At 41.5% G+C, this 22513-nt stretch overlaps 2 protein-coding genes across 2 annotated transcripts in view; one reads left to right on the top strand and one right to left on the bottom strand.

Moving 5' to 3' along the window:
• Positions 1-228: 228 nt before the first annotated feature.
• Positions 229-7972, top strand: hapln1a (hyaluronan and proteoglycan link protein 1a). Its single transcript, XM_054773692.1, has 4 exons — positions 229-443; positions 5065-5406; positions 5509-5811; positions 6699-7972. Exons 1-4 carry the CDS (start codon positions 353-355, stop codon positions 6986-6988), a joined length of 1026 nt encoding a protein of 341 aa, XP_054629667.1. The 5' UTR covers positions 229-352; the 3' UTR covers positions 6989-7972.
• Positions 7973-17869: 9897 nt separating this feature from the next.
• Positions 17870-22513, bottom strand: part of LOC129180156 (versican core protein-like) — a 38232-nt gene continuing 33588 nt past the window's right edge. Inside the window, exons 11-15 of the mRNA XM_054774314.1 lie at positions 21763-21921; positions 21572-21654; positions 19852-19996; positions 19346-19528; positions 17870-19268 (exon numbers count right to left, since the gene is read on the bottom strand). Of these exons, the coding sequence (XP_054630289.1) occupies positions 19111-19268; positions 19346-19528; positions 19852-19996; positions 21572-21654; positions 21763-21921 (728 nt within the window). The 3' untranslated portion in view covers positions 17870-19110. The remainder of the gene's footprint in view (positions 19269-19345; positions 19529-19851; positions 19997-21571; positions 21655-21762; positions 21922-22513) is intronic.

Consider the following 22513-nt stretch of genomic DNA (forward strand, 5'->3'; position numbering starts at 1 on the left):
CCAAGTAGTGCAAACAATCACATATATTGCCTACGTGCTGGTTGTCAAGAACACAGTCAAGTCTCCCATTCTGCCAAGGTGGAGGAGGGGGCTTCCGCATAATGTGCCAAAAGGGAGCCTCTAAAGAGCCATACATGATGATGGGCTAATGGTAAGGGGAGTGGTCTAAACCATACAAGGCTTCAATAAAAGCCACTTGTCTAGACCTCTTAGGGGTCCAAACTTTCCAGTAGCATCAAAGGCGGCTGCTGCACTGAAAGAAAGATTTTCATCCAACATTTGCTAACAATTTCTTAACATATTTTTGTTTTAATTTTGAATTTTATATTACTTCTGAAGAATAAAAGACAACATGACGAGTCTCCTGCGCATCACCTTGTTATCCTTAACTCTGGCTGGCAGTGTGTGCAGTCAGCCGATGGCCACTAATGCCCCATATTCAGGTAAGACTAAAATTATATCGAAATATATAGGTGACTTATTTTTATTTTAAGAAGAAGGATTAGCATGTGACACATGTAATGCGCTGAGAGGTCCCCAAACAGCATGCGGGTCACTGGAGGAGAGGTTTCTGGGGTAGTATCACACACACATTTGGCTCATTGACTTGTTACCTGCAGACCACCACATTCATACATCATAAATCACGCTCCCTGCCAGCATTACGGAGGGAGGGCAGAATCATGAACACTCCTGGTTGCACTGTTGAATGGGGTCATGAGGGTCACTGTGCTTGGTCGATGTCGGGTCTCACACAGTCCTAACATAATCTTTTGGTTGTTTGTTTGACATGATACGATTACAAGGGAGGTGTGTATTACAATTCCAGCTGACATCCACATACCTGGCTGCATTAACTGCATGCTATAAAATCACGTTTTAGCATCCGCTGCATGCCTGTGACATCATATGACATCATATGTCACAGGCAGAATATCTCACTTTGCGTTTTTTTTTCCTTAGATGAGAGGAAATAGATCATATGCAGACAAAGTGATGATGTTTTTCATCCAAATATTGGAACTGACCCCGCAATGGCCAATGAAGTGTGTATGTGGGAGTGTTTGCACAGCTGAGCACACATTAGATCCTTTGTTTTTGTTTAATATGCAAAAAAAACACTAATTAGGGAGGAATCTATTTTCAGAAACATTGGTAGAAAGTACAAAGACAACGAAAAATCACCTGTGACTTATAAAATGTCAAAACTTTACTAAAAGCAGGTACAACAGATCAGCAGAATTGATCAAGCAGTTCAAGCATAACCATAAAAATAGAGCCAGAAGGAAGAGAAGTGAAATTAACTCACAGTATACAGTAAATGACTCCCTAACTAACTGACTGGAGGAGAGGCTGTATTAAATAAAAATACATAGGGTGAGCCCCCGTACCACTTCCAGGCAGTACACTATAACCTTTGATAAAGCATATGAACAGTGTATTGTCTGTGTGCTCACAGGGTGCCGTCTGTCTTTACGCTTACTGATTCACTCTGGCGCCCTGAGCGTTTTGCCAGTCTACCACAGTAACATGCATTGTGACAGGAGCGGAGTTAAGATTAATAACCCACAGTCAAGCGTATAGCACCCAATGCTGAACATCAGCCGAACCTCTTTCGCTGTGAGGTAATAGTCTGTTAAGTGTAATTCTGACTGTGGGTGCTTCCTAGGGGTTGCCACGGCTGTTTGGGGAATGGGGCTTGCCTGGAAATGGCCTGAATCCAAGGCCTGGGCTGAAGTAGTGTTCATGTTACATGATCAGATGCTGATGACTTATTAAATGACAGGCTGCTGTGCTGGGGATACTAATATGCATCCATGCAACAGTGTTGTACCCGTTTTCTACGTTTGCACACATTATTCAGCATGGAGAACAAGAATGTATTGGAATTAGAGAGTTGGTGTTAGTGTGCCGTGTTTGCACCAGCTGTGCTTGTTAATTACGTCACCATAGTGACACAAACAGGTCAGCAGCAGAGGAAAGAGAAGTTGGATTTTCAAGCATCTTCTCAGTGAGTTGCTGTAAGAGCAAGATGTGTCTTCTATCGTTTCATTGCGGATATATTTTTTTACAAACTACAAGGTAGAATTGATCTCAAGATTTTAAATTGTATTGTATGGAAATTTTAAGTACAGTGTTCCCTCGTTTATCGGGGGTTTCCAAAATAGCCCGCAATCAGTGAAAGTAGCCAACTTCATTTTTTTTACATTTATTATGTTTTAAGGCTGTGAAACCCCTCACCATACACTTTACACCGTTTTCTCAGACAGGCAATAACATTTTCTCACATTTCTCTCTTGTTTATACACTCAAAAAAATTCAAACCTTTGTTTGATTTTTTTGTTTTTGTCCTGTCCAGCCATTAGGGCAGATAGTATTGTTGGTCTAAATGTCCTTACGTGCTCAACACATTTGCTCTGCCAGGGAAAAGTGTGAGATACACTTACCCTGTTATACAGAATTTATTTGACTTTCATGTTTTGTTGTTATGCAAATTTGGAGCGGCCGGATCGGCGCAGGAGGGGATAGAGAAGAAGAGAAAAGAAAACAGAGAGGGGAGTGCGGGGATAAGAGGGGGACAAAAAAGAGAGAGACAAGGACAACAGCAACAAAACAAAACAGCAACAAAACAACAGAAACAAAGAAACCTTTGTTGAAATTTTAATGAACAACCTTAATGATCAACACAAGAAATTATTAAGCCACTGACACATATTTCACTCCTGTGGCCGTGTCTTTTCGTCCTGGCGCCGTACCGCTGTACTGTAGCATTTTTGTATCCTTTTTAAAACATATTGCTGCAGACGAACCGAGGGCTCATTTACAAGCAAGCAAGCTCGCTATGACACAGGAGACATGGCAGGACGGCACAAAGGAGATTGATTGACAATGCTCTACAGCCAATCAGGACGAAGCAGACAGACGAGAGAGGGAAGAGGTAGACTCAACTTCCCACAGTGCAATTCTTCTTAAAGGGCAGGCTAGGCTTGTAACAGCGTTAAAAAAAAAATCTGCGAAACAGAGAATCCGCGAAAGGTGAACTGCGATAGAGCGAGGGAAGACTGTATTATAATAAAATTCTTCACAACAAGCAAATGAAATTCATGAAATTCAATTTAAAATCTTTTCAAGGTAACAAAAATACAGATCAATGTAAAGCATTCTGTGAAATCCTACTAAAATGATTGTTAAAACTGCTTTCTACTTCCAGAGTTTGTTCTGATCTCACTCAATAATACTGTATTTACAACTTAACAAAACACTGCCTGTCATTGGCACTTCCGTAAGACACAGTGAGGCACAGATTTTCGTGCCTCGATTTATGACTGACATGACACCTGGATGGTCTGTCTTGTGTCAAGTGACGTCAAGACTCTTGATGTCACTTTCCTCTGCTCCAGAAATTTTGAAGTCCCATTTTTTTAAGCACACCTCATTAAATGCGTAGTGTTTATGAGGCACGGCAAAGCCTTGAGTCATTCCTGGCAATACAAAAATCCATATATAATTATCTGGCGCACAAGGGGTGTTTCCTATAGCTCTTGTAATACTTGGCATGTTGATGACCAGTCAGAGACGTGTGACTGGTGATTAACTGGTGTGATGTGTAGATTGTCAATGGTGCTTCTGCTCATTATCAGCTATGTGTGCTGTGTGGTTGGAACTGTTGATGTGCAATAAGGCACATTCCATAGGGATGCAAAGATACCAGTGGCTCCACTCATTGCCAGTGAAGGACATCCTTTGAATGCAGTGACACGGCTCTAGTTTGGTTGTTGAACACAACTTGCAGCCGAAATCTGAGACAGAATGTTTCAGGCCTGATCACTGCAGATCCTGACTCCAATTGCTAGGCTGATTGCACAGGGCTGTGCTTGTGGTTAAAGGGGTCAAAGGTTGTCTACATCTGTCCATCTGGGCCCCATTATAGCCTAGAGGAGGTCGCCGCCTCTTTGCTGCTTCAGGTCCACTTGTCTAAGCAAGCCCTGTGAGGTCTAAATATGGCAGTTACAGAGGTTGTGGGACCTCATTGAGGGTGGGCTGCTTGGAAACCTTAATGAATAGATATGTCGCTTGTCATACATTTAGTTTCTTTGTTTTATCTTAAAGGAAAACTGCACTTTTGTGGGAATTTGTATGTGTTATGTAGCGTTAACTTTCTATACCCAGTTAACCAATTAGCATTCTAAGAATGCTATTTGAACGTTCGGTGTTACTTGGGTAGTGGCTTGAGGCGTTGTGAGCGCGCCACTGACGGGCTGCGGGAGAGTGTGTGGTGAAGCTAGTCGCTAGCTGGCTAGTAACTCGCCGGTGTGGTGTGACAAGGTGTCAATAAGCCAGTGAAGCATTTCGATCGGTGTAACAATGTTAATAATAATGATAACAATGTCAGTGTAGCTTGGTTAATATGCGCGTCACATAACATGTAAATGGAGCGTTGTTGGCGCTTTTTGGAGTTTTTTTCAGAAGGCTTAACAGGCGGAGGCTGCACGGTGGCCTAGGGGTTAACATGTTGGCTACACAGTCAGGAGATCGGGAAGACCTGGGTTCGAATCTCCGTTGGGCATCTCTGTGTGGAGTTTGCATGTTCTCCCCGTGCATGCGTGGGTTTTCTCCGGGCACTCCGGTTTCCTCCCACATTCCAAAAAAAACATGCATGTTAGATTAATTGGCGACTCTAAATTGTCTATAGTTATGAATGTGAGTGTGAATGGTTGTTTGTCTATATGTGCCCTGTGATTCGCTGGCGACCAGTCCAGGGTGTACCCCGCCTTTCGCCCGAAGTCAGCTTGGATACCCAGCATACCACCGCGACCCTAATGAGGATAAGCGGCGTAGAAAATGGATGGATTTACAGGCAGAATATGTGTTTCCATTTACGTGCATCTTAGCTGTGTGTTTTTAGCTGTTTTTATATCTTTAGAATGCACAGAAAGGAGAAAGACATACGTGTCCATGTGTCTCACATAAGGATTGTGGATGATGGGCAAAATTCCTTTAGGCTTTCCTAGTTTCACCTGTATTACCCATATACTGTACTAACAGTCCTCTTCTCCTTTCTAGTTAAGGTGATCGCCGACCTTGGGGCCAACGTTACATTGCCATGCCGTCTTCCGTTCAGGGGCCACAGTTTCTTTGGCATTGGCATCCGAGTCAAATGGAGCAAGATAGCCGACGACGAGGCTCTAAATGAAGACGTGCTGCTTTCCATGGGCTTCCACAAGAAGACCTACGGCAGCTTTGAGGACCGTGTCTACCTGCAGGAGCTTGACAGCGAGGATGCTTCCTTGGTGATAACTGACGTTTCCACAGATGACACTGGAAAGTATCGCTGTGAGATCATCAACGGGATGGTGGACACCATACAAGAGATTGACCTGGAAGTGCAAAGTGACCTCACTGATGGTAAATGCATTGTTTTATATGTACTGTATGGGCATAACATGGAACATGATGATGGATATGCTTCTATTGAACACTTTGACAATCCCATATCCTCTGCTGTAGGTGTGGTGTTCCCCTACTTTCTGCCTCTCGGACGCTATAGCATTAACTTCAACGAGGCCGTGCAAGCATGTTTGGATCAGGACGCAGTGGTTGCCACCTTTGACCAGCTGTTTGAAGCCTGGAAGGGTGGCCTGGACTGGTGTAATGCAGGCTGGCTGGATGATGGTACCGTGCAGTATCCCATCACAAAGCCCAGAGGGCCCTGTGGCGGTGCCAACAACGGTCCTGGCATCAGAAACTACGGCAGGCGTGACAAGTACCTGAGCCGCTTCGATGTGTTCTGCTACACTCCTGCCTTGAAGGGTGGGTATTTAGTTTTGGGGGCGGAGTATGTAAATAATAACCAAATGCAAGTAAAGGCTCTCTCCCACTGCATTGTTTATTCCCTCTTTTATATTCCCTCTGAAAAACAAAGCCATATGTTTTTTGGACTTTTTAATTACATTTTCAGCTTGTTCACAGACATCTCTAGACACTGACAGATGGCATTAGCCGTTCAGAACTTTGGACATGTTTAAAATTTTGGATCGGGATTGGTGGTTCATATACGTTACTCTGATGGGTTTTTTTTACTGTTTTCACCATTACTCGGGGGAATCTTACGGGTTTTTTATGGCTTTTGGACAGGCGGACAGCTCATCCTCCTCCAGCCACAGAACTCACCGTATGTCACATGACAAAATTTTGCAACAATAGGATGAAAAAGATATGTTTTTACAGCCATGACGTGTTATATACTGTTCTATCATCCGTGGCCATAAAATTTGAATTTGCCACCATACGACTTCCATATTTAGATGGAGGCAGACGGAATCGTTAAACGGTAGCCTGGAACAAAGCCTTCAGGAAATATGGTGTACAGATTGTCCTGGTTTTGTCGGTTGTTGTGTCCCTCCATTGTCTTCCTTCTTGTCACCGCACACACTACTGGTGGTTATCAGAACCATTAAAGGCGTTTCTTTTTTTTTTTGCTGGGATGGAATAGAGGCGAGACGAGTCAGAATAAACAAGGATACATCTGGCCAGCAGATCTCCACCACATGTGGACCACAACTCATTGCTGAGTTTGAGCCGAGCGTATATTTTGTTGGCCATGTGATTTCTAGTTTAGAGCATGAACCTGCCATACATCAACCTTTCAGTTATGAGAGTGCATTTTATGTCTGTTCTGTTTTGTCTGCCACTTTCAGGACGTTTCTACTGGCTAACCCAGCCTGACAGGCTCACCTTCGATGAGGCAGTTCAGGCTTGCATCGACGACGGCGCAGAGATCGCCAAGGTGGGCCACATCTTTGCTGCGTGGAAACTCGAAGGCTATGACCGCTGCGACGCCGGATGGTTAGCGGACGGTAGTGTCCGCTACCCGATCTCCAGGCCACGCAGGAATTGCAGCCCCACAGAGGCTGCAGTGCGCTTTGTCGGATTCCCAGACAAGCAGCAAAAGCTCTATGGTGTCTACTGCTACAAGGCTGAGCCCTGAGTGGGTGCGCTTGAAGCCTTGACCACCAAAGAGCTGCTAGCGCATCCCAAAATAGCAACAAAGTAGCTAATCTTCGGCTCTTGAGTAGATTGAACATCATGACATCCAGAAACTGTGGTTACTTAAAAGAAACATTTACTGGACATTTCATGGTAGATAAAAAAATATATGCATGTCAAACATCAATGTTGAAATATGAAACAGAGACAATGACTTCATGGTTTTGTCAGTTAAAAATTTCAGAAAAACAATACAACATATTTGACAAATGTCACAAATAGTGACCAACAGTTCAAATGTTATATTACAGCAACATTTGCATCTTCAACATTGAATGTCCTTTTTACTGGTTGGTTTAGTAAAATGTTTTTATTTTTGTTTTTTAAATGAATGTGAAAGTGAAAATGAATAGATCAACACAGACTGTGACTTCATGTGCATAGAAAGCACCGATCAAATGAACTCCCATATCAGATTGACAATTTTACTGTTAGAATCGTGTGCTGTTTCTTTTTGTATTTTTAGTTTTGGTAGAGCGGGACAGAGTCCAGACATAGTAAAAGTACTGTTGCCCTGATTCAATTGTTAAAGTACAAGTAGGGTTCCAGTAACCAAGTAAAATGTACAGTACTTAAGAGTAAATGTTACCTGCACACTGCAAAAAAGAACAAGGGCATATAAATCATGTAAATTAAAAAAAACTATAAACTACCTTTAAAAATGAAAGAACAATAATGAAATAAAACATGCTGGCAACACGCTACACTGATTGTCACTGATTTACGTTATCGCTTGTCGCTTATCCAGTTTAGGATCACGGGTGGGGTGGAACCTATCCCAAGTCACTTTGTGAAAGGCGGGGCACAGTCAATCACAGGACACATGGAGATAAACATGTCACACTCACATTCACACCTATGGACTTATTACTAATCAATCCAACATGCATGTTTTGGAGTTGTGGGAGGATACTGGAATTCTCTGCGTAAACCCATGCAAGCATGCAACCATGCTATTATTTTCTGAATTTGTATTAAACATGAACCATGTCCATATTCAGTATCATAAACGATTAGATGATGTCTGGTTGCATACAGTGTGGTCTTCTGCGACCAAGCATCTCTTTTTAGATGTGGTTCGTCCAATTTCTCTTTGATATGATTTAACATGTGTTGAAATGTGTTGCAGTTCATCATTTCTTCTCAAAAGGTTCACATTTTTCATTTTTTTCACTATTACTTCTTCACGATTTGCTGTTGATGCTTGTGGTGTCTTCATGGTCGTCATCATCGTAAGGCACAGGAAATTCCATCATCATCTTTCGTTATTGATGAGTACTGGTACATTTTACAATTAAAATTGCATTTAATAAGTGTGAGAGGCATATAATAGGATTTAGAGTATCTAAAATAGGTATTTTTAGAGTTGAATTGGGTGCGTCCATTATTTGCGGTCTGTCACCATTCTCTCAGGGTCTCCGAACATAACCCCTGTGAAGAGCTGCAATGTGTTGTACACAAAAAGAATACTCAATTGCATTTACACCGTATGCTTTTTAGTAGCATACCCTACAGCATCATTCCTGTCATTGTATTATCAAGTATTATTCTCACAAAAACAAGTCCCACACGACCACACTATCATTTAACATTTGCTTTGGTGATTCAAATCCTAACCCACACATTTCATCTAGAAATTCATTTTGTCCATACCACCTGATAAAAATGATCTGCAACCGGAGTCAATTTCTAAAAGCATTCTGGGTACAATAAACCTTTCAGGTATTCCGCTGTACACATTTTTGCATAGCGATTGCAAGTCACCCGGAGTGCCTCTGGACACTAATGGCACCATTAGTGTGGCATTTCAAATCTAATTGGTCAATGCAATGTTTGTGGTTCGCTGTGGTTTTCACGAGGGCTTCCTGCTCCGTCATCAGCGGAGATGTAAGGTGTGATTAAAGGCTGCTGCTGGAAGTCCCTGCCAGGGAGGCAAAGGTGCAGTATCACCATGTGAAATGCACACCACTCATGGGTGACCGGTGGAAAAACATGGAAAACATGGAGCTCTACGCGCAGGTCTCAGAGGAGTCCGTTTTTGGTTTGTTTTGAAAAGGAAAGGCTCTCTGGCTAGTCCTGATTTCATCGACCTGACAGGCGCCTGGGCCTCAGCAGTGTGTTAATCATTGTTGCCTTGCTCTTAACCCTTTCAGGCGCGACACAATAGTTGCATACGTCGGGCCTAATGTGCCACCATCATTAATTTGTTTGAACAGAAAATACATTCAATCAGATTAGGGCTGCAGCTTTCGAGCATTTTAGTATTTGGGTATTCTACTGAAAATTCCTTTGATTAATCATGTAATCTGAACATAAAAACATAAAAACATATTTTTGCTTGGTTAATGAGCAATTATAAATACACAAGAGAACATAAAACATATCACTGAATAACGAATAACCAATTGCTTTCCTTTTTTCGATAATCAGTTTTACTTCTTAAACTCACATTGTGTATCGAAACAAACTGTTTTCTTGGGTCTGATAGATTAAGTAAAAGTGTTTTGTGGATAAATTTATCTTAGTATCCGAATCTGATTTACTAAACAAGGAGATCAGTCATTAGTTTACATTATTACGACTAAATTACAGTACAAATGACAGTATGTTAATGGCTGTGCATTTATAAACCTGCAACATCGATGCTGCAACATCGAAGATGTGCTGTTGTGGTATGGAAGTGCTGCGTTAAAATGAAAGCACGTCACAGCGTTCAACTTGCCGTTTAGCCTGAAATGCTCCCACACTTTCGTCATTTTCTGTCTTTAAAAGAAAAAAATTGTTGTCGTTCTTTCGTCCCATCTTCCATCTTCCCGCTCCTTCAACCAAACATGCGCTTCTTCCTCTGCGTGGGTGACATAAGCGCACAACGATTCATTGGCGGAGAGAAAATGCCTTGATTTGTTTTTGTAATTGAGGTACTAGAATTACGAGGAATCGTTTCACCCCTAAATCGGATCAGAATAGAATAAGTAGCAATTTTTTAGAGATATTTCCCCATCAGTGTACAGCAAGGACTCAATCTATACGATATGCCGCAGCATATACTGTCGACTCGAGCGTTTGCATCACTTTCACCGTGGTATTTCACAGCTGAAGAAAACCTAAATTTGACCTAATTCCCATGCATTCCAACAGGCAGCTCTTTGAAACACACGACTATTTCTTTTGTCTAACATGGGGGGGGGGGGGCAGCTAACTATAAAAAGCCACGCAAATGAAGTGTTTGAGTAGTGTTAAATCCTCTCAATTCAACGGGGCCAGGCCAAAAGCGTGGCCCCTCATTTGGCAGATTTAGACAATTCCAACTCTTTATTGCCCTAATCAGACTGGTGACATTTTACTTCAAAGACACATCTTGACTGTGGGAAGTAATCTCCACAAAGTGACAGATCAGAAAGTGCTGTTTTTGAAATTGCTCTACAGAAAAGGGCACATCAGCAGGATATGATATATTTTTACATGCACAACGGTGTAGAAAATGCTTCTTTCCTATAAAAACATTGCCATAATTTGTCACCTGCGGGAGGTGCTACATATTCAGTGTTTGAAAAAACAGATCCCCAGCATCCATTCATTCATTTTTTGCCACTTACAAAATTCTTTCATCCACGTTTCAAAAAGCATTTTCATTCTCCATGCAAGTCACATTCGGTCAGGGAAAGCAGAGCCTCATCTGTCGCAATGAAAAATTCAAAATTATATTTTTCTCTGGGCTGCACGCATACCCCTGCGACCCTAATTAGGATAAGCGGCATAGAAAATGAATGAATGGATATTTTTCTATTGAACTGTGTTATAAATGTATTTTCCTGCTCTAAATTGTCCATAGGTGTGAATCTAAGTGAGAGGCTTTTGATGAAAAAAAGAGACATAAAATAAATATTAATATTTGTCCATTGAACTGTATTATAGATGTATTTTCTCTATGATTCCAATCCAAATGTTTTTTAGAGTAAATTTGCACATTTCCTGATCAAATATGTGGCAGAAAGCTGAGCTGAAGCTGCGGTGACTCTCTACTCTCGGTTTAAGTGCACAAGCTCAGCCTACCGTCCGAGTATACTTCACTGAGTGCACTGGACAGGGGATGATGCCTGTTTGTCAGCATGTCGCCAATATAATGTTTGCATTTCTTATACACCATGACTAATGTAAGGTATTTAATGCAAGTGTGACGTTATTCCTACTAATTAGACAATATAATACAAACAAATGTAGTATACTGAGGGGCTGTAATACTCTTCCTGAAGGGGCAGGGGCGTGCCCCTTTTTTTTTTTTATACAACAAAATTAGCTAGAGATAGACTTAGAAACAGGTCAAATGCATGAAATATATTTTTATGCTCTGCTGAATGAATGAATTTGACTGCCAAGATGGAGGATTATATATCCAAGCTCAACAGAAGGTGATCAGACTTTTACAACAAAGTTTGAACTTTTCCTGGAGAAGGATAGGGTGCATGTACTTCATATGCAAATAAAGGTAAGAGCACAAATGAATATAATAGTGTTGAACATAATGTATAAAAAAAATCATTTGTACTAAAGTATTTTAAAAAGTTGCTAACATAGGTGAATTATGCTCTTCTTTTTTGTTATCCTCTTAATCAGCAAACTGTAAAAAAAACAAAAAAAACTCCAAATGAGTCAGTGCCTCACCAGCCATGAACCTTATCGCACATCCCTGTTTATACAAAGCGATCGTTATCATCACCTAACCTAAATGAATAAAGTTAAATTGTATGTACTGATATTTTCTTCATGTGAAACCGTAAGGTGAGTTGGAGATTCTCATTTGTGCAGAAGAACTTGCTACAAACTTAAATGACATAATGTGGTATCTTGAAGTTTTGATGAATATGTCAGCTCGGAACAAGAAGAAAGGAGAGGCAAAACAGAAAAGATGGCGCGTTTAAGACACTGACAAAATAAAATTAGGCGTATATTTGTGGTCTCTTCTCAGATATGAGCACAGTAGCACGTCCTCATTCAGAGCCTCCATGTCCACTACCTTTATCCATTTGACTTGGGTAACAACAACAAATTGTGTCCTTTGTAGGGGAGATGATACGGCAAAGCAACATTTGCCCCGGTGTTGGCTATCACCTGAACTGAGGATAGTTAAGTCATTGGAATGTTTTTGTTTTTTTTTTATGCATAGATGCATCTGTTGAAATGTATGGTAAGCCAATGAAAACCTCATGAAAAGGATGACAAACACAATCATAGCCAACACCTCAATTGATGACAAGCAACACGGTTCCCACAGTCTCTGTGACCTCCATATTTAGACCTCACAGGGCTTGCTTAGATAAGAGGGCCTGAAGCAGCAAAGCGGTAGTAGAACCCTTCAGGCAGTAATAGCGCCCAGATGGACCGATGTACACAACCCTTGACCCCTTTCACCACAGGTACAGCCCTGAACAATCAGCCTGGCAATTGGAGTCAGAAAGTCTGTCACTGATTTCTTAGTGAGGGTGACATTAAGTTGTGTGGTGAACGACCAAATTGAAGTTTTGCTTAGAAAACGTTGTGACTTGATCTAAAGCAGGGGTCACCAACACGGTGCCCACGGGCACCAGGTGTCCCCCACGACCACATGAGGAGCCCACAAGCCTGCTTTTCATTCAGGTTTTCAGTGAATAATGACAACACTAGAAATAAATGCATTCTGAAGTATAACATGTGAGTTGTGCATACCAACATTTTGTTAGTGTTCTGGTAAAACAAGCATATGAAAAAATGAAGGATGTTACTGGTGCCGAGTTCAGTCCCATAACCATTAGACGCCATCTGCGAGAGAAAGGGTTTTAAGAACAAAAAACATCTCCAAAGGCCTTGTCTCCTTCAATGCCACAAAATTGCCCGTTTGGAATTTGCAAAAAATGTTATTCTCTGATGAGAAAAAATGTAACCTTGGCGATCCTGATGGTTTACAACGTTACTGGCATGACAAGGAGATCCCACCTAAGATGTTTTTGCACACGGCACAGTGGAGGGGTCTCCATCATGATCTGGGGTGCTTTTTTCTTCAGTGGAACAATGGAGCTTCAGTTTGTGCAGGGGCGTCAAATGGCAGCTGGCTATGTGGAGATGTTGCAGGGGGCTTCTCTCATGACTGAAGGCACTCGTCTATGTTGGTAATGACTGGGACTTCTTCCAGAGGAATAATCTCACTCTTTTGGACCTTTCCTGCATGTTCCTCTGATATAAATCCACTTGAGAACATTTGGAGATGGATGGCAAGGGAAGTTTAGAAAAATGGACATGATTTCCTGACAGTGGATGCCCTCGGTGAAACCATCTTCATCACTGGAAACACTGGCATCAAGCATGCTCAAGACTTTTTTTGAGGCGATTAACAAGAATGGTGCAACTACTCGTTACCGAGTTCTTTTTTTTAACATTTCATTTCTATTTTAGTAGGATTTCAGGGTTTTTTGAGCTATGGTCTTAAACTTTTGAACAGGTGATGATGATTTTAGTTTCATAGTGGTTTGCTATAAATTGCTTACTCAAAAATGTTTTTGTCTCACTCCCATTTCTTCTTTTTGCATTTTGAAGCTCTACTTAGAGCCTCCTTTAGATCCAACAGCGCAAAATGTAAACGCAATTTTTCAACTGGTCTTAAAATTTTGATCAGGAGTGTATCTTTCCATCCATTTATACATAATCTAACACCTAAAATCATTTGAGTATAGGACTCCAAAGACATTTTAGCCTACACAGGCACAGGCACACAGGAGTCGTGTAACTGAATTACATTGTGCTGGCCGGGTTTTATATGGAAGACCGGACTTCACCGGATACAGAAAGTGTTGTGCCGAGTCGGGCCGAGTGTTATTGAACGGACCAGGGATGATCATAATCATTCACGCTCTTGCTTTGACTATGAAAAAACCTTCTGTTTCCGGCCAGAGCACGACGACACCTACTCACTAATTCCAATACACTTTCATGTTCGTCATGTTGAATAATGAGCACAAACAATAACACTGTTGCATGGATTCAAGGACTCAGGCCATTTCCAGCCAAGCCCGTTTCCCCAAACTGCCCTGGCAACCTGTTGGAAGCATCCACAGCCACAATCACGCTTAACAGACTGTTCCCTCAGTGAAAGACAGTCATTTGGCTGATGTTCAGCATTGGGCGCTATACATTTGGCTGTGGGTCGTTAATCTTAATGCTTCTGCTTAACTGCTTAGGATGCCTGTTGCTGAGTTAGATTGCCAATACGCTCAGAGCATCATAGTGAATCACACCCTGTGAGCACACATACACGGCTCACATGCTTCATCAAAAGGTTGTACTGGACTGCATGGAAGTGCGCTGTACAATGGGGCAGAGATGCAGTTCCCCTAGATGGCACTGTTGCTACTTCCAACATGTATATACTGTATTTAAGGCAGAGCAGTTATTTAATTGAAAAGGAAGTGTAACACAGCACATCAGACAGTAAGAGAGAAGGCTTATTTTCCTGTTATATACCACAGTTATATTGCATAGAAAGTGCTCCATTAAACAAAGGATTCAAGGTGGGCTCAGCTGTACAAAAAACACAAACATACTGGCCATTGCAGGAACAACATTTCAACATTTGGATAAAAAATGCATCATTACTTCCCAGAGTTTACATTTGAATCACTGCAGATGATCTATTTCCTCTCTTAAAAACACACACACACACACACACACACACACAGAAAGTGAGACAAGCTGCCTGTGACATCCACTGAGTCAGCATGCAGGGGTTGCTGAAGGTGCATTAATAACACTCCATACATACATTACAAGATGTGGCACCAATTTATTGTCTCATTCCATATCACGCTGCGATCAGCTATGTGCATATAAACTTGAATTAAAATACACTTCTGTCCAAATTCCATTATTTTGTAAATAACAAAATGGCCTTCCACTAAACTATTAAGTATCTTAGATGGCTTTCTTAGATGGTGAATTGTAAATTGTCTAAATAAAAGCCAACCAAATAGCTCTTTATTTTAGAACCCGAGGCCCGACATCCACCAGACACAGTGGCTCCACGTGACCCAATACGACAGTACAGGTCGTTGGTCTGTCCCGCTTCAACAGTGCTGGCGGTGAGGCTGACTTATTGACTAGAGGTGGTCTGACCCTCACCTGTGCATGAAACCAAGGTCTTCTTTCATGGCATGTGGCTAATTGACTGAGAGAAATGATTAACTAATTTACCTGTGCTCTGCAATTGACCAGTCTAAGGTGTACCCCGCCTCTTACCTGAAGTCAGCTGGGATAGGCTCCAGCATACCTGCGACCCTGTGAGGATAAGCGGCATAGAAGATGGATGAATATTTAATGTAGTGAAACCTTGGTTAGCGTCATTAATTTGTTCCAGCAGGTTCGATTCTAACCGCAACGGATGTTAACCGAATCAATTTTCCCCTGCGAAAATCCAAATAATCCATTCCAGAAAGACAAAAATGTGAACACAAAACACATTTTTATAGTTTTACAACTATAGTTTGACAATTAGAGATGTATATAAATACATATAAATGACCACTGAAAAGGATAAATGAACATTTAAGGTTACTTTTACCTTCATTGAAGGCATCATTCTGGGCGTGACTGAAAACAGGAAGGTGGTGGTGGTTGATCTCGCTGCCACATTGTGTCTTTGAGAACGTTTAACCTTAAATGTTCATTTACAGTATCCCATTTTATGCATGTAAAACTATATTATTGTGTTAATATTTTTGACAGTCAACCGTTGTTGACATCATACAAGGACGATGTAACTTCCGGTTTCGGTTGCCTTTTTATTTAGCTTGCTAATAACAAGGAACAAGGAAGGACGTTTTGGGATAAGAAAAAAAACCCTCTAAGAACACAGCTGGAATCACGCAGTGTTTTAATATGACAGGACACACGCCAATGTACGCAAACCGATGCAAAATTTAACTAACTGAAGTTCCACTGTAATAATAATAATAATCATGTACAGTAATGTCATTCTTCCACCACATAAGTCACAGGATCCTCCTGTCAAGGGCTATATTTTTACATTATGGGGTAGCCGTATTGCAGAAACTTACACAGAATACCGTTACAAGTTTTAATAACAAAAAGCGCACACCAGTGTGGAACAGTGATTAATCAGAGAGACAGATAAAAAAGTGTCAATGAGAAAAAGGTTGCTGTGTCTTAACTACGAGAGGGTAAGTGCAAACAAAAAGGCAGGCATAGCCTCAAGGGAAACAGACGCTGGAGATAAAATTATAATAATAATAATACACAAGCACGCTAGCAATAGCCATACACACGATTCCCAACTGCAAATACTCACAATGAGGCAGGAAAAGGCACAAGGAACTAGTCCAACTAACCTAGAGAATGGCCGAGATGACAAAAACAGTCCTGCAATTTATGAATGAATGCCTGATTGACAGCGAACCACAGTGAGAGCCATATCCAAAAATGGCCAAAACATGGAACAGTGGTGAACCTTTCCAGGAGTGTCCGGCCAACCAAAATTACCCAAAGAGCGCAGCCACGACTCAACCAAGAGGTCACAAAAGACCCCACAACAACATCCAAATAACTGCAGCCCTTAAGTCAGTGTTCAGGACTCCACCATAAGAAAGACGCTGGGCAAAAACGGCCTGCATGGCAGAGCTCCAAGACGAAAACCACTGCTGAACAAAAAGAACATTAAGGCTCGTCTCAACTTTGCCAGAAAACATCTCGATGATCCCCAAGACCTTTGGGAAAATACTTTGTCATCTGATGAGACAAAAGTTAAACTTTTTGGAAGCTGTGTGCCCCATTACATCTGGCGTAAAAGTAATGCTGCATTTCAAAACAAGAACATCATACTAACAGTGAAATATGGTGGTGGTAGTGTGATGGTTTGGGGCTGTTTTGCTGCTTCAAGACCTGGAAGACTTGCTGTGATAAATGGAACCATGAAATCTGCTGTCTACCTAAAAATCCTGAAGGAGAATGTTCGGCCATCTGTCCGTGACCTCAAGCTGAACAGTGATCCCAAACACACCAGCAAGTCCACATCTGACTTGAATCCAACGGGGTTGCTGTAGCATGACCTTAAAAAGGCGGCTCAAAAACCCTCCAAAGTGGCTGAATTACAACAATTCTGCAAATAAGAGTGGGCCAAAATTCCTCCACAGCGCTGTAAGGGGCTCATTGCAAACGCTTGATTGCAGTTATTGCTGCTGAGTGTGGCCCAACCAATTATTAGGTTTAGGGGCCAATGACTTTTTCACACAGGTCAATGTAGGTTTGGAGGTTTTTTTTCTCCTTTAACAAAAACCGTTTAAAAACTGCATTTTGACAGTGTGACGACACAGCTGATTTTTAAATTTCTTTCATCAACGGAAACATTTAAGTGTGACAAACGTGCAAAAAAATAAGAAATCAGGAAGGGGGCAAACCCTTTTTCACACCACTGTATGTACAGTAGAGGACAAGCTAAAACTGCTGTCTGTATGTTTTTGTCAACAAGATGTACCGTACTCCTGCAAGTTTTCATAATAAATTAGTAGTATCATGGAAGAAAAGTAAGAAAATCGATGCTGAAAAACTTCCATCACATTTACAGTTTGCCTTTGCTAGGAATGAACAGAAAATCAGTTTTAAAAACTTGACTGATTCCGCCACCTGCAGGTGAAAGCCCAGCATTGCATCCAGTAGAGGACTACAATTACTTCTTTTCAGCCATCCTCATTCCGTGACATCGTCTTAAGAAATGAAATGCCATTATTAGCTCATATCATATAATATTCGTTTTTATTTCTTTGGTGAGTTAAAGCAGGAGGGAAACAGCGTGACCTCTTAAAAAAAAAAAACAGACATTCACAGTGTGACAAGAAACATAATGTTATAAATACAAAAAAGATATGTGCACATTAAGGCTGAGACATTCACAGGCAGACAAAAACAAACATGTGTCTGTTAAACAAGACTGCATCAACACGTACATTATTATGTCTGTGGTACGCAACATTGTCGCAGCTGAAGAGGCCCTCCATCTTATTTGGTCCACTGAGACATTGTCAGTCCTATTGTGGAAGACATGCATGAACATCAGAAAAGATTAAATGCATTGAACGGTCAAATGATAAAATAGTCTGTGAGTGGACTAGAAACATTTAAGGAGATGATCTGGGAAATAAATTATATGCATCTCTGCTTAAACAGATGTTACGTTCAAGTCTTCGGAAGCGTTTCACAAAATACATTCTCTCAATAATAGACGTCACAAAGTATAGCTCAAAAGCAGCAGATGAGAGCGAGACTCTTTGGTGCATAAACATGAACAGCATTACGGTTATTGTAAACATGTCATAGCAAAAAAAAAAAAAGAGTTGTGCATTAGGTGATAAAGGCTTTATTGTGCTGTGAACCCAGACAGCAGCATCGACGTCTGGAATGCACTGTACCGTATTTAATTAAAAAACTCTCCATAGAAATCTTTCCATTAAAAACATGAGAATTGGATTTCAGGTCGGTACCTTTGTAAGCTGCCTCGGCTTGGTTTGAATCAAAACAGACACTTACATGATGAGAAAATAACAAAATTACATCTGTCCCTTTTATTTGAACACATTTTTTTTGCATGATCATCTCTGATGCCTCCAGCTTTGCTAAACTTGTCCACCAAACAGCATGACAACATCAAGATTTCATTTACATAACATAAGCGCTATAAATTCACAACAACCTTTTTTTTTCCAAAGAATAAGGAACACTTACGGTGATTTTTAAATAGCACGGTTGGAATACAAATGTGATATGTAACAGCCAGCAGTATTAAAAAATATATATTTGTACTTTTTTTGTATTTCCAGTAGCCAGCTGAAAGTATTTCTCCACACAGGCACTGGTATTAGAAAACAGTGTCTCTTGGTTGCAAAAAGTCATCTTCTTTAAAAGGCACTTCATAAGAGTCCATCCAGAATGCAAAGTCCTCTTGGATTGTTTGTATTCCCTTGTGCTTGTTCCTTTATTCCCCCACACAAGTAACAAATTGTTCTAGAGCCACAGACAGTGCATTTGGAATCACACACTCTTCCGCTTGTGTTCAGTCTTATCTCTCTGTACCCTGTAGCGCTGATGGTGGAGACGGAAGGCCTGACCTGGCCATTGTTTGAAGTTGTTGATGCTGTACAGACTTTTGTGTTGATGTTTTCTGAAGAAGCTTCTTTGATAGTTGGATGCTGTAAGAAGAAACCTGAAAAGTTAGCTCTAGAACTGTGCCATGCTTTTGTTGACCATGATCACTTTCTCTACTCACGGTTAACGCAGGAGATTTTAGGGGCATCCCAGTGTCCGTCCCCACGACAACGGATAACCGGAAGGTGCCTCTGAATGTAGCCTATCCGGCACTGGTACCTCACTAGTGAGTTGATCTCGTAGCGATCACGTTGTCTACCAAAGGTCCGTGCATTCTCCACCATCGGGGGCTGGCTACATGCCACTGAGGGGCACAAGCAACAATAAACTTCACATAAAATGGCACAGCTGGATCATTACTGCATGATTATACAGATTCAAAAGGGGTATGGTTTGGAATTCAACCAAAATGTTTTGAAAAAAAATATACTCTTTCTATGCATTTCATAATAACGTTTTTATTATTGTCATTACGACCCACGACTTCCACAAAATAGAAACTAAACATTTCTCCACAACTGTTCTCCACAAATATGTCAGTTAATGTAAGGTTAATGTATGTGCAAAATGCGATTATCAATGAAAGTCTACAGTTAAGGCTTGCAGACTAGGATTTTTCTTCCTTACCTGTGCCCTTCTTGCAAGTGAAGGTGAGGTGGTAGTTGCACGGAACATCATTCCACTGGCCGTCCTCATGCCAGATCATTACTACACAGTCCTCTCCTGAAGAGAAGAAGCTGTCAGGCTGCTGGGGCCTCCAGTTTTCATAATGCTGCAATTAAAGACACGTAGGGAGTATGAGACGCAATATAGAAAATGCTTGTCATTTAGCTGCAGATTTCTTCATGACCACAAGAGGGCGCAGCGGCGTGATTAGAATAAAATCAAGTGACCTCTGTGATGTGATCCAAACAAACACCATATGTTAGCCAAAGCAACAGCTACATTCAGACTACAGACTACAAACATGCATTTTTGAACAACACTATAGTCCAGTGTATTATTCAGCATGATTTTAAAGCAGCACCCCAATTGGTATTCATGTAAAGGCACTAAAGCTTTGACCTAACATGACATCGTTATGCACTGTGCAAGCGTAGCTCTGAAATTCAACAGATGCTCATTCACACGCTCATACGGCATACACACAGCTGTAGTGCTGTGGGCTACTCGATGTGCAATTGATGCGACCTGCAGCCTTTCAGCACATTGTGGGGCTCAAACGACCTCTTCAAAGATGAGACCTCGCCACACCCCCAAAACCCATCCCCCTTTTCTACAACAAGTCATGTCCCTGGGCCGTGCTACTCTGTCATTATGCTTTACAAACACAGCGACTTCCGGCTCACTCACTCCTTAAGCTAACAAATGTCATCAGCTGCACTGCAGGACGGCATCTTCCTCAAAATAATAATAACTAACTTTAGAATACAAAAGAAAATGATGAGGGAGTGTTAGGGAAACGAAAAAACAGCAATGTTTGTTGTATATTTGGAGAAAAACATCTTCAGAAAAGTCCAACTTTAACATGTGAATCACAATTCTCACACAATCCCATTTTCCCATTCCCATTTTTCCTGAAATGTCCCTTTTTTCAGTGATTTCTCACAAACTTCTGATTTTATTCAGGTTGGAGAATTGTTTCTTTTTCAGTGTGGCCCCGATACTTACTTATTCTATAAATCATTCAATGAATATATTGAAGAAAAGACATGGAAGTTAGCATTTTTAGCATATTAAAATGGGTGAGGGTGACCACCCACCCAGACCCCCCAGACTGCCGAGTCCATCTTTCTGGCAGTCACAGGTGCTGTCCATCTGTGTTGTCTTCCAGCCTGGTGGGCCCTTCCAGCAGCGACTGACTGCCTGTTTCAGGAAAGGCGGTGGGGGGGACTACTATACCATAGTATACCTGTCTCCGCCTGTCTGGTTTGAGTGTCACTCACACCCTTAGCTGAGAAAGGCTCTCAATAGGTGGCCTAGGTGCTTATCTTTAAACCCTTTGGCTACCTCTATGCATCTCCTATCTGTGGAATCATCTTTGAAGTGAGGACATCATTCCATACAACATGAATGCACATGGCAATCAGTCACTTTCCTGTTTAGTGACAGGGATCCTCAACACTGCTAACAGGTTTCCACTTGTGCTATATACACACTCCCAGTGCCGTCTTCATGTATAGTTGGGCCCCACATTGGGAACATCTTCCACAATGCTGCAATAAAGGGTGTTCCTCTCTACATGAGAACATCTGTCACTGACACCACGTCCAAATATTTAGACTGTCGCTTTGCCATGTTTGTTGAGGGGGAGAAAAAAATGGCGTGGGAGAGCAACCTATCTTACCGTAGGGCTGCCATCAGTCCATCGGAAGTCACTATCAAACATCTTATCATTCAGGCCAATCCACTGGTAGTCCTGTCCAAGACCTAACAACCAGAACAGACAGCTGATTGCATTTCCCGCCCTTATTAGGACTGCTCAAGTACAGAAATTGAAGCAATGGTGTTTTCGGACTGACAAGAAAGTAATCTTACGGTTTACAAACTGTTGCTCCTCGTGGGAGAGGATGCTGGTCAGGTGAGCCCCATGCATGCGACACTCTCGCTCCGCTGTGTCCCAGTTTCTTCTGCTGGGGAAATACTTGTAGCACTGGCCATGAAACTTGTGCCAGCCATAGTCACACGTCTCTGTGTCTGCAAGGAAAGAAAGCAATAGGGATTTAGTAGCACATGAATATTAGCGTAGCATCCATAAATATCTTCTCTACTGCATCCAGTGTTAACAACTCTACATTTTGGGGCTCGAAGCTCACTGTTATACATGGTTAGTACTTTTAATACAATGCACTGAGCTAGTTTCTATAAGCATTGAAGAGAGCTAGCTGGTAAGAAAAGGGGAAGTCAAAAGGTGATTTGACCAGCAATTGGACAGCAATATTGATCACACGGATGCTGTGTGTCTGAACATTAACACGGAAATCTCAGCTTTCTGTTAGCTGTCTGTGAGTTTTCTTCAGTGCAGTAACAGAGGAACACAAAGGCCTATATCTCTCTGGGTTGCAGTTTAACCAAACATTTCTAAGACAGCAGCTGCATAGAGTACACAGTCTGAGTGTAATTCACTGATGAGTGATCTTTTGCAAAATGAAGGGCGTAGAATAGAAACAGGCCAAAAGTGCCTACACCCTAAAAAAATACCCTGGACTCAGAATAAAAAGAAAAACAGCATTCTTCCATTGAATGTCAGAAATATCTAGTTTATGTTTGCTCTGACCAAAATTATTCT

The sequence above is a fragment of the Dunckerocampus dactyliophorus genome, chromosome 4 (assembly GCF_027744805.1).
Source record: "Dunckerocampus dactyliophorus isolate RoL2022-P2 chromosome 4, RoL_Ddac_1.1, whole genome shotgun sequence".
Lineage (NCBI taxonomy): Eukaryota > Metazoa > Chordata > Actinopteri > Syngnathiformes > Syngnathidae > Dunckerocampus > Dunckerocampus dactyliophorus.

What these genes read in the sequence shown, in the direction of transcription:
- hapln1a (XM_054773692.1), top strand. Translation starts at nt 353, where the DNA reads ATGACGAGTCTCCTGCGCATCACCTTGTTATCCTTAACTCTGGCTGGC. An exon ending in GCAAAGTGACCTCACTGATG is followed by an intron (nt 5,407 to 5,508) that starts GTAAATGCATTG and finishes CCTCTGCTGTAG; the next exon opens with GTGTGGTGTTCCCCTACTTT. An exon ending in CTACACTCCTGCCTTGAAGG is followed by an intron (nt 5,812 to 6,698) that starts GTGGGTATTTAG and finishes TGCCACTTTCAG; the next exon opens with GACGTTTCTACTGGCTAACC.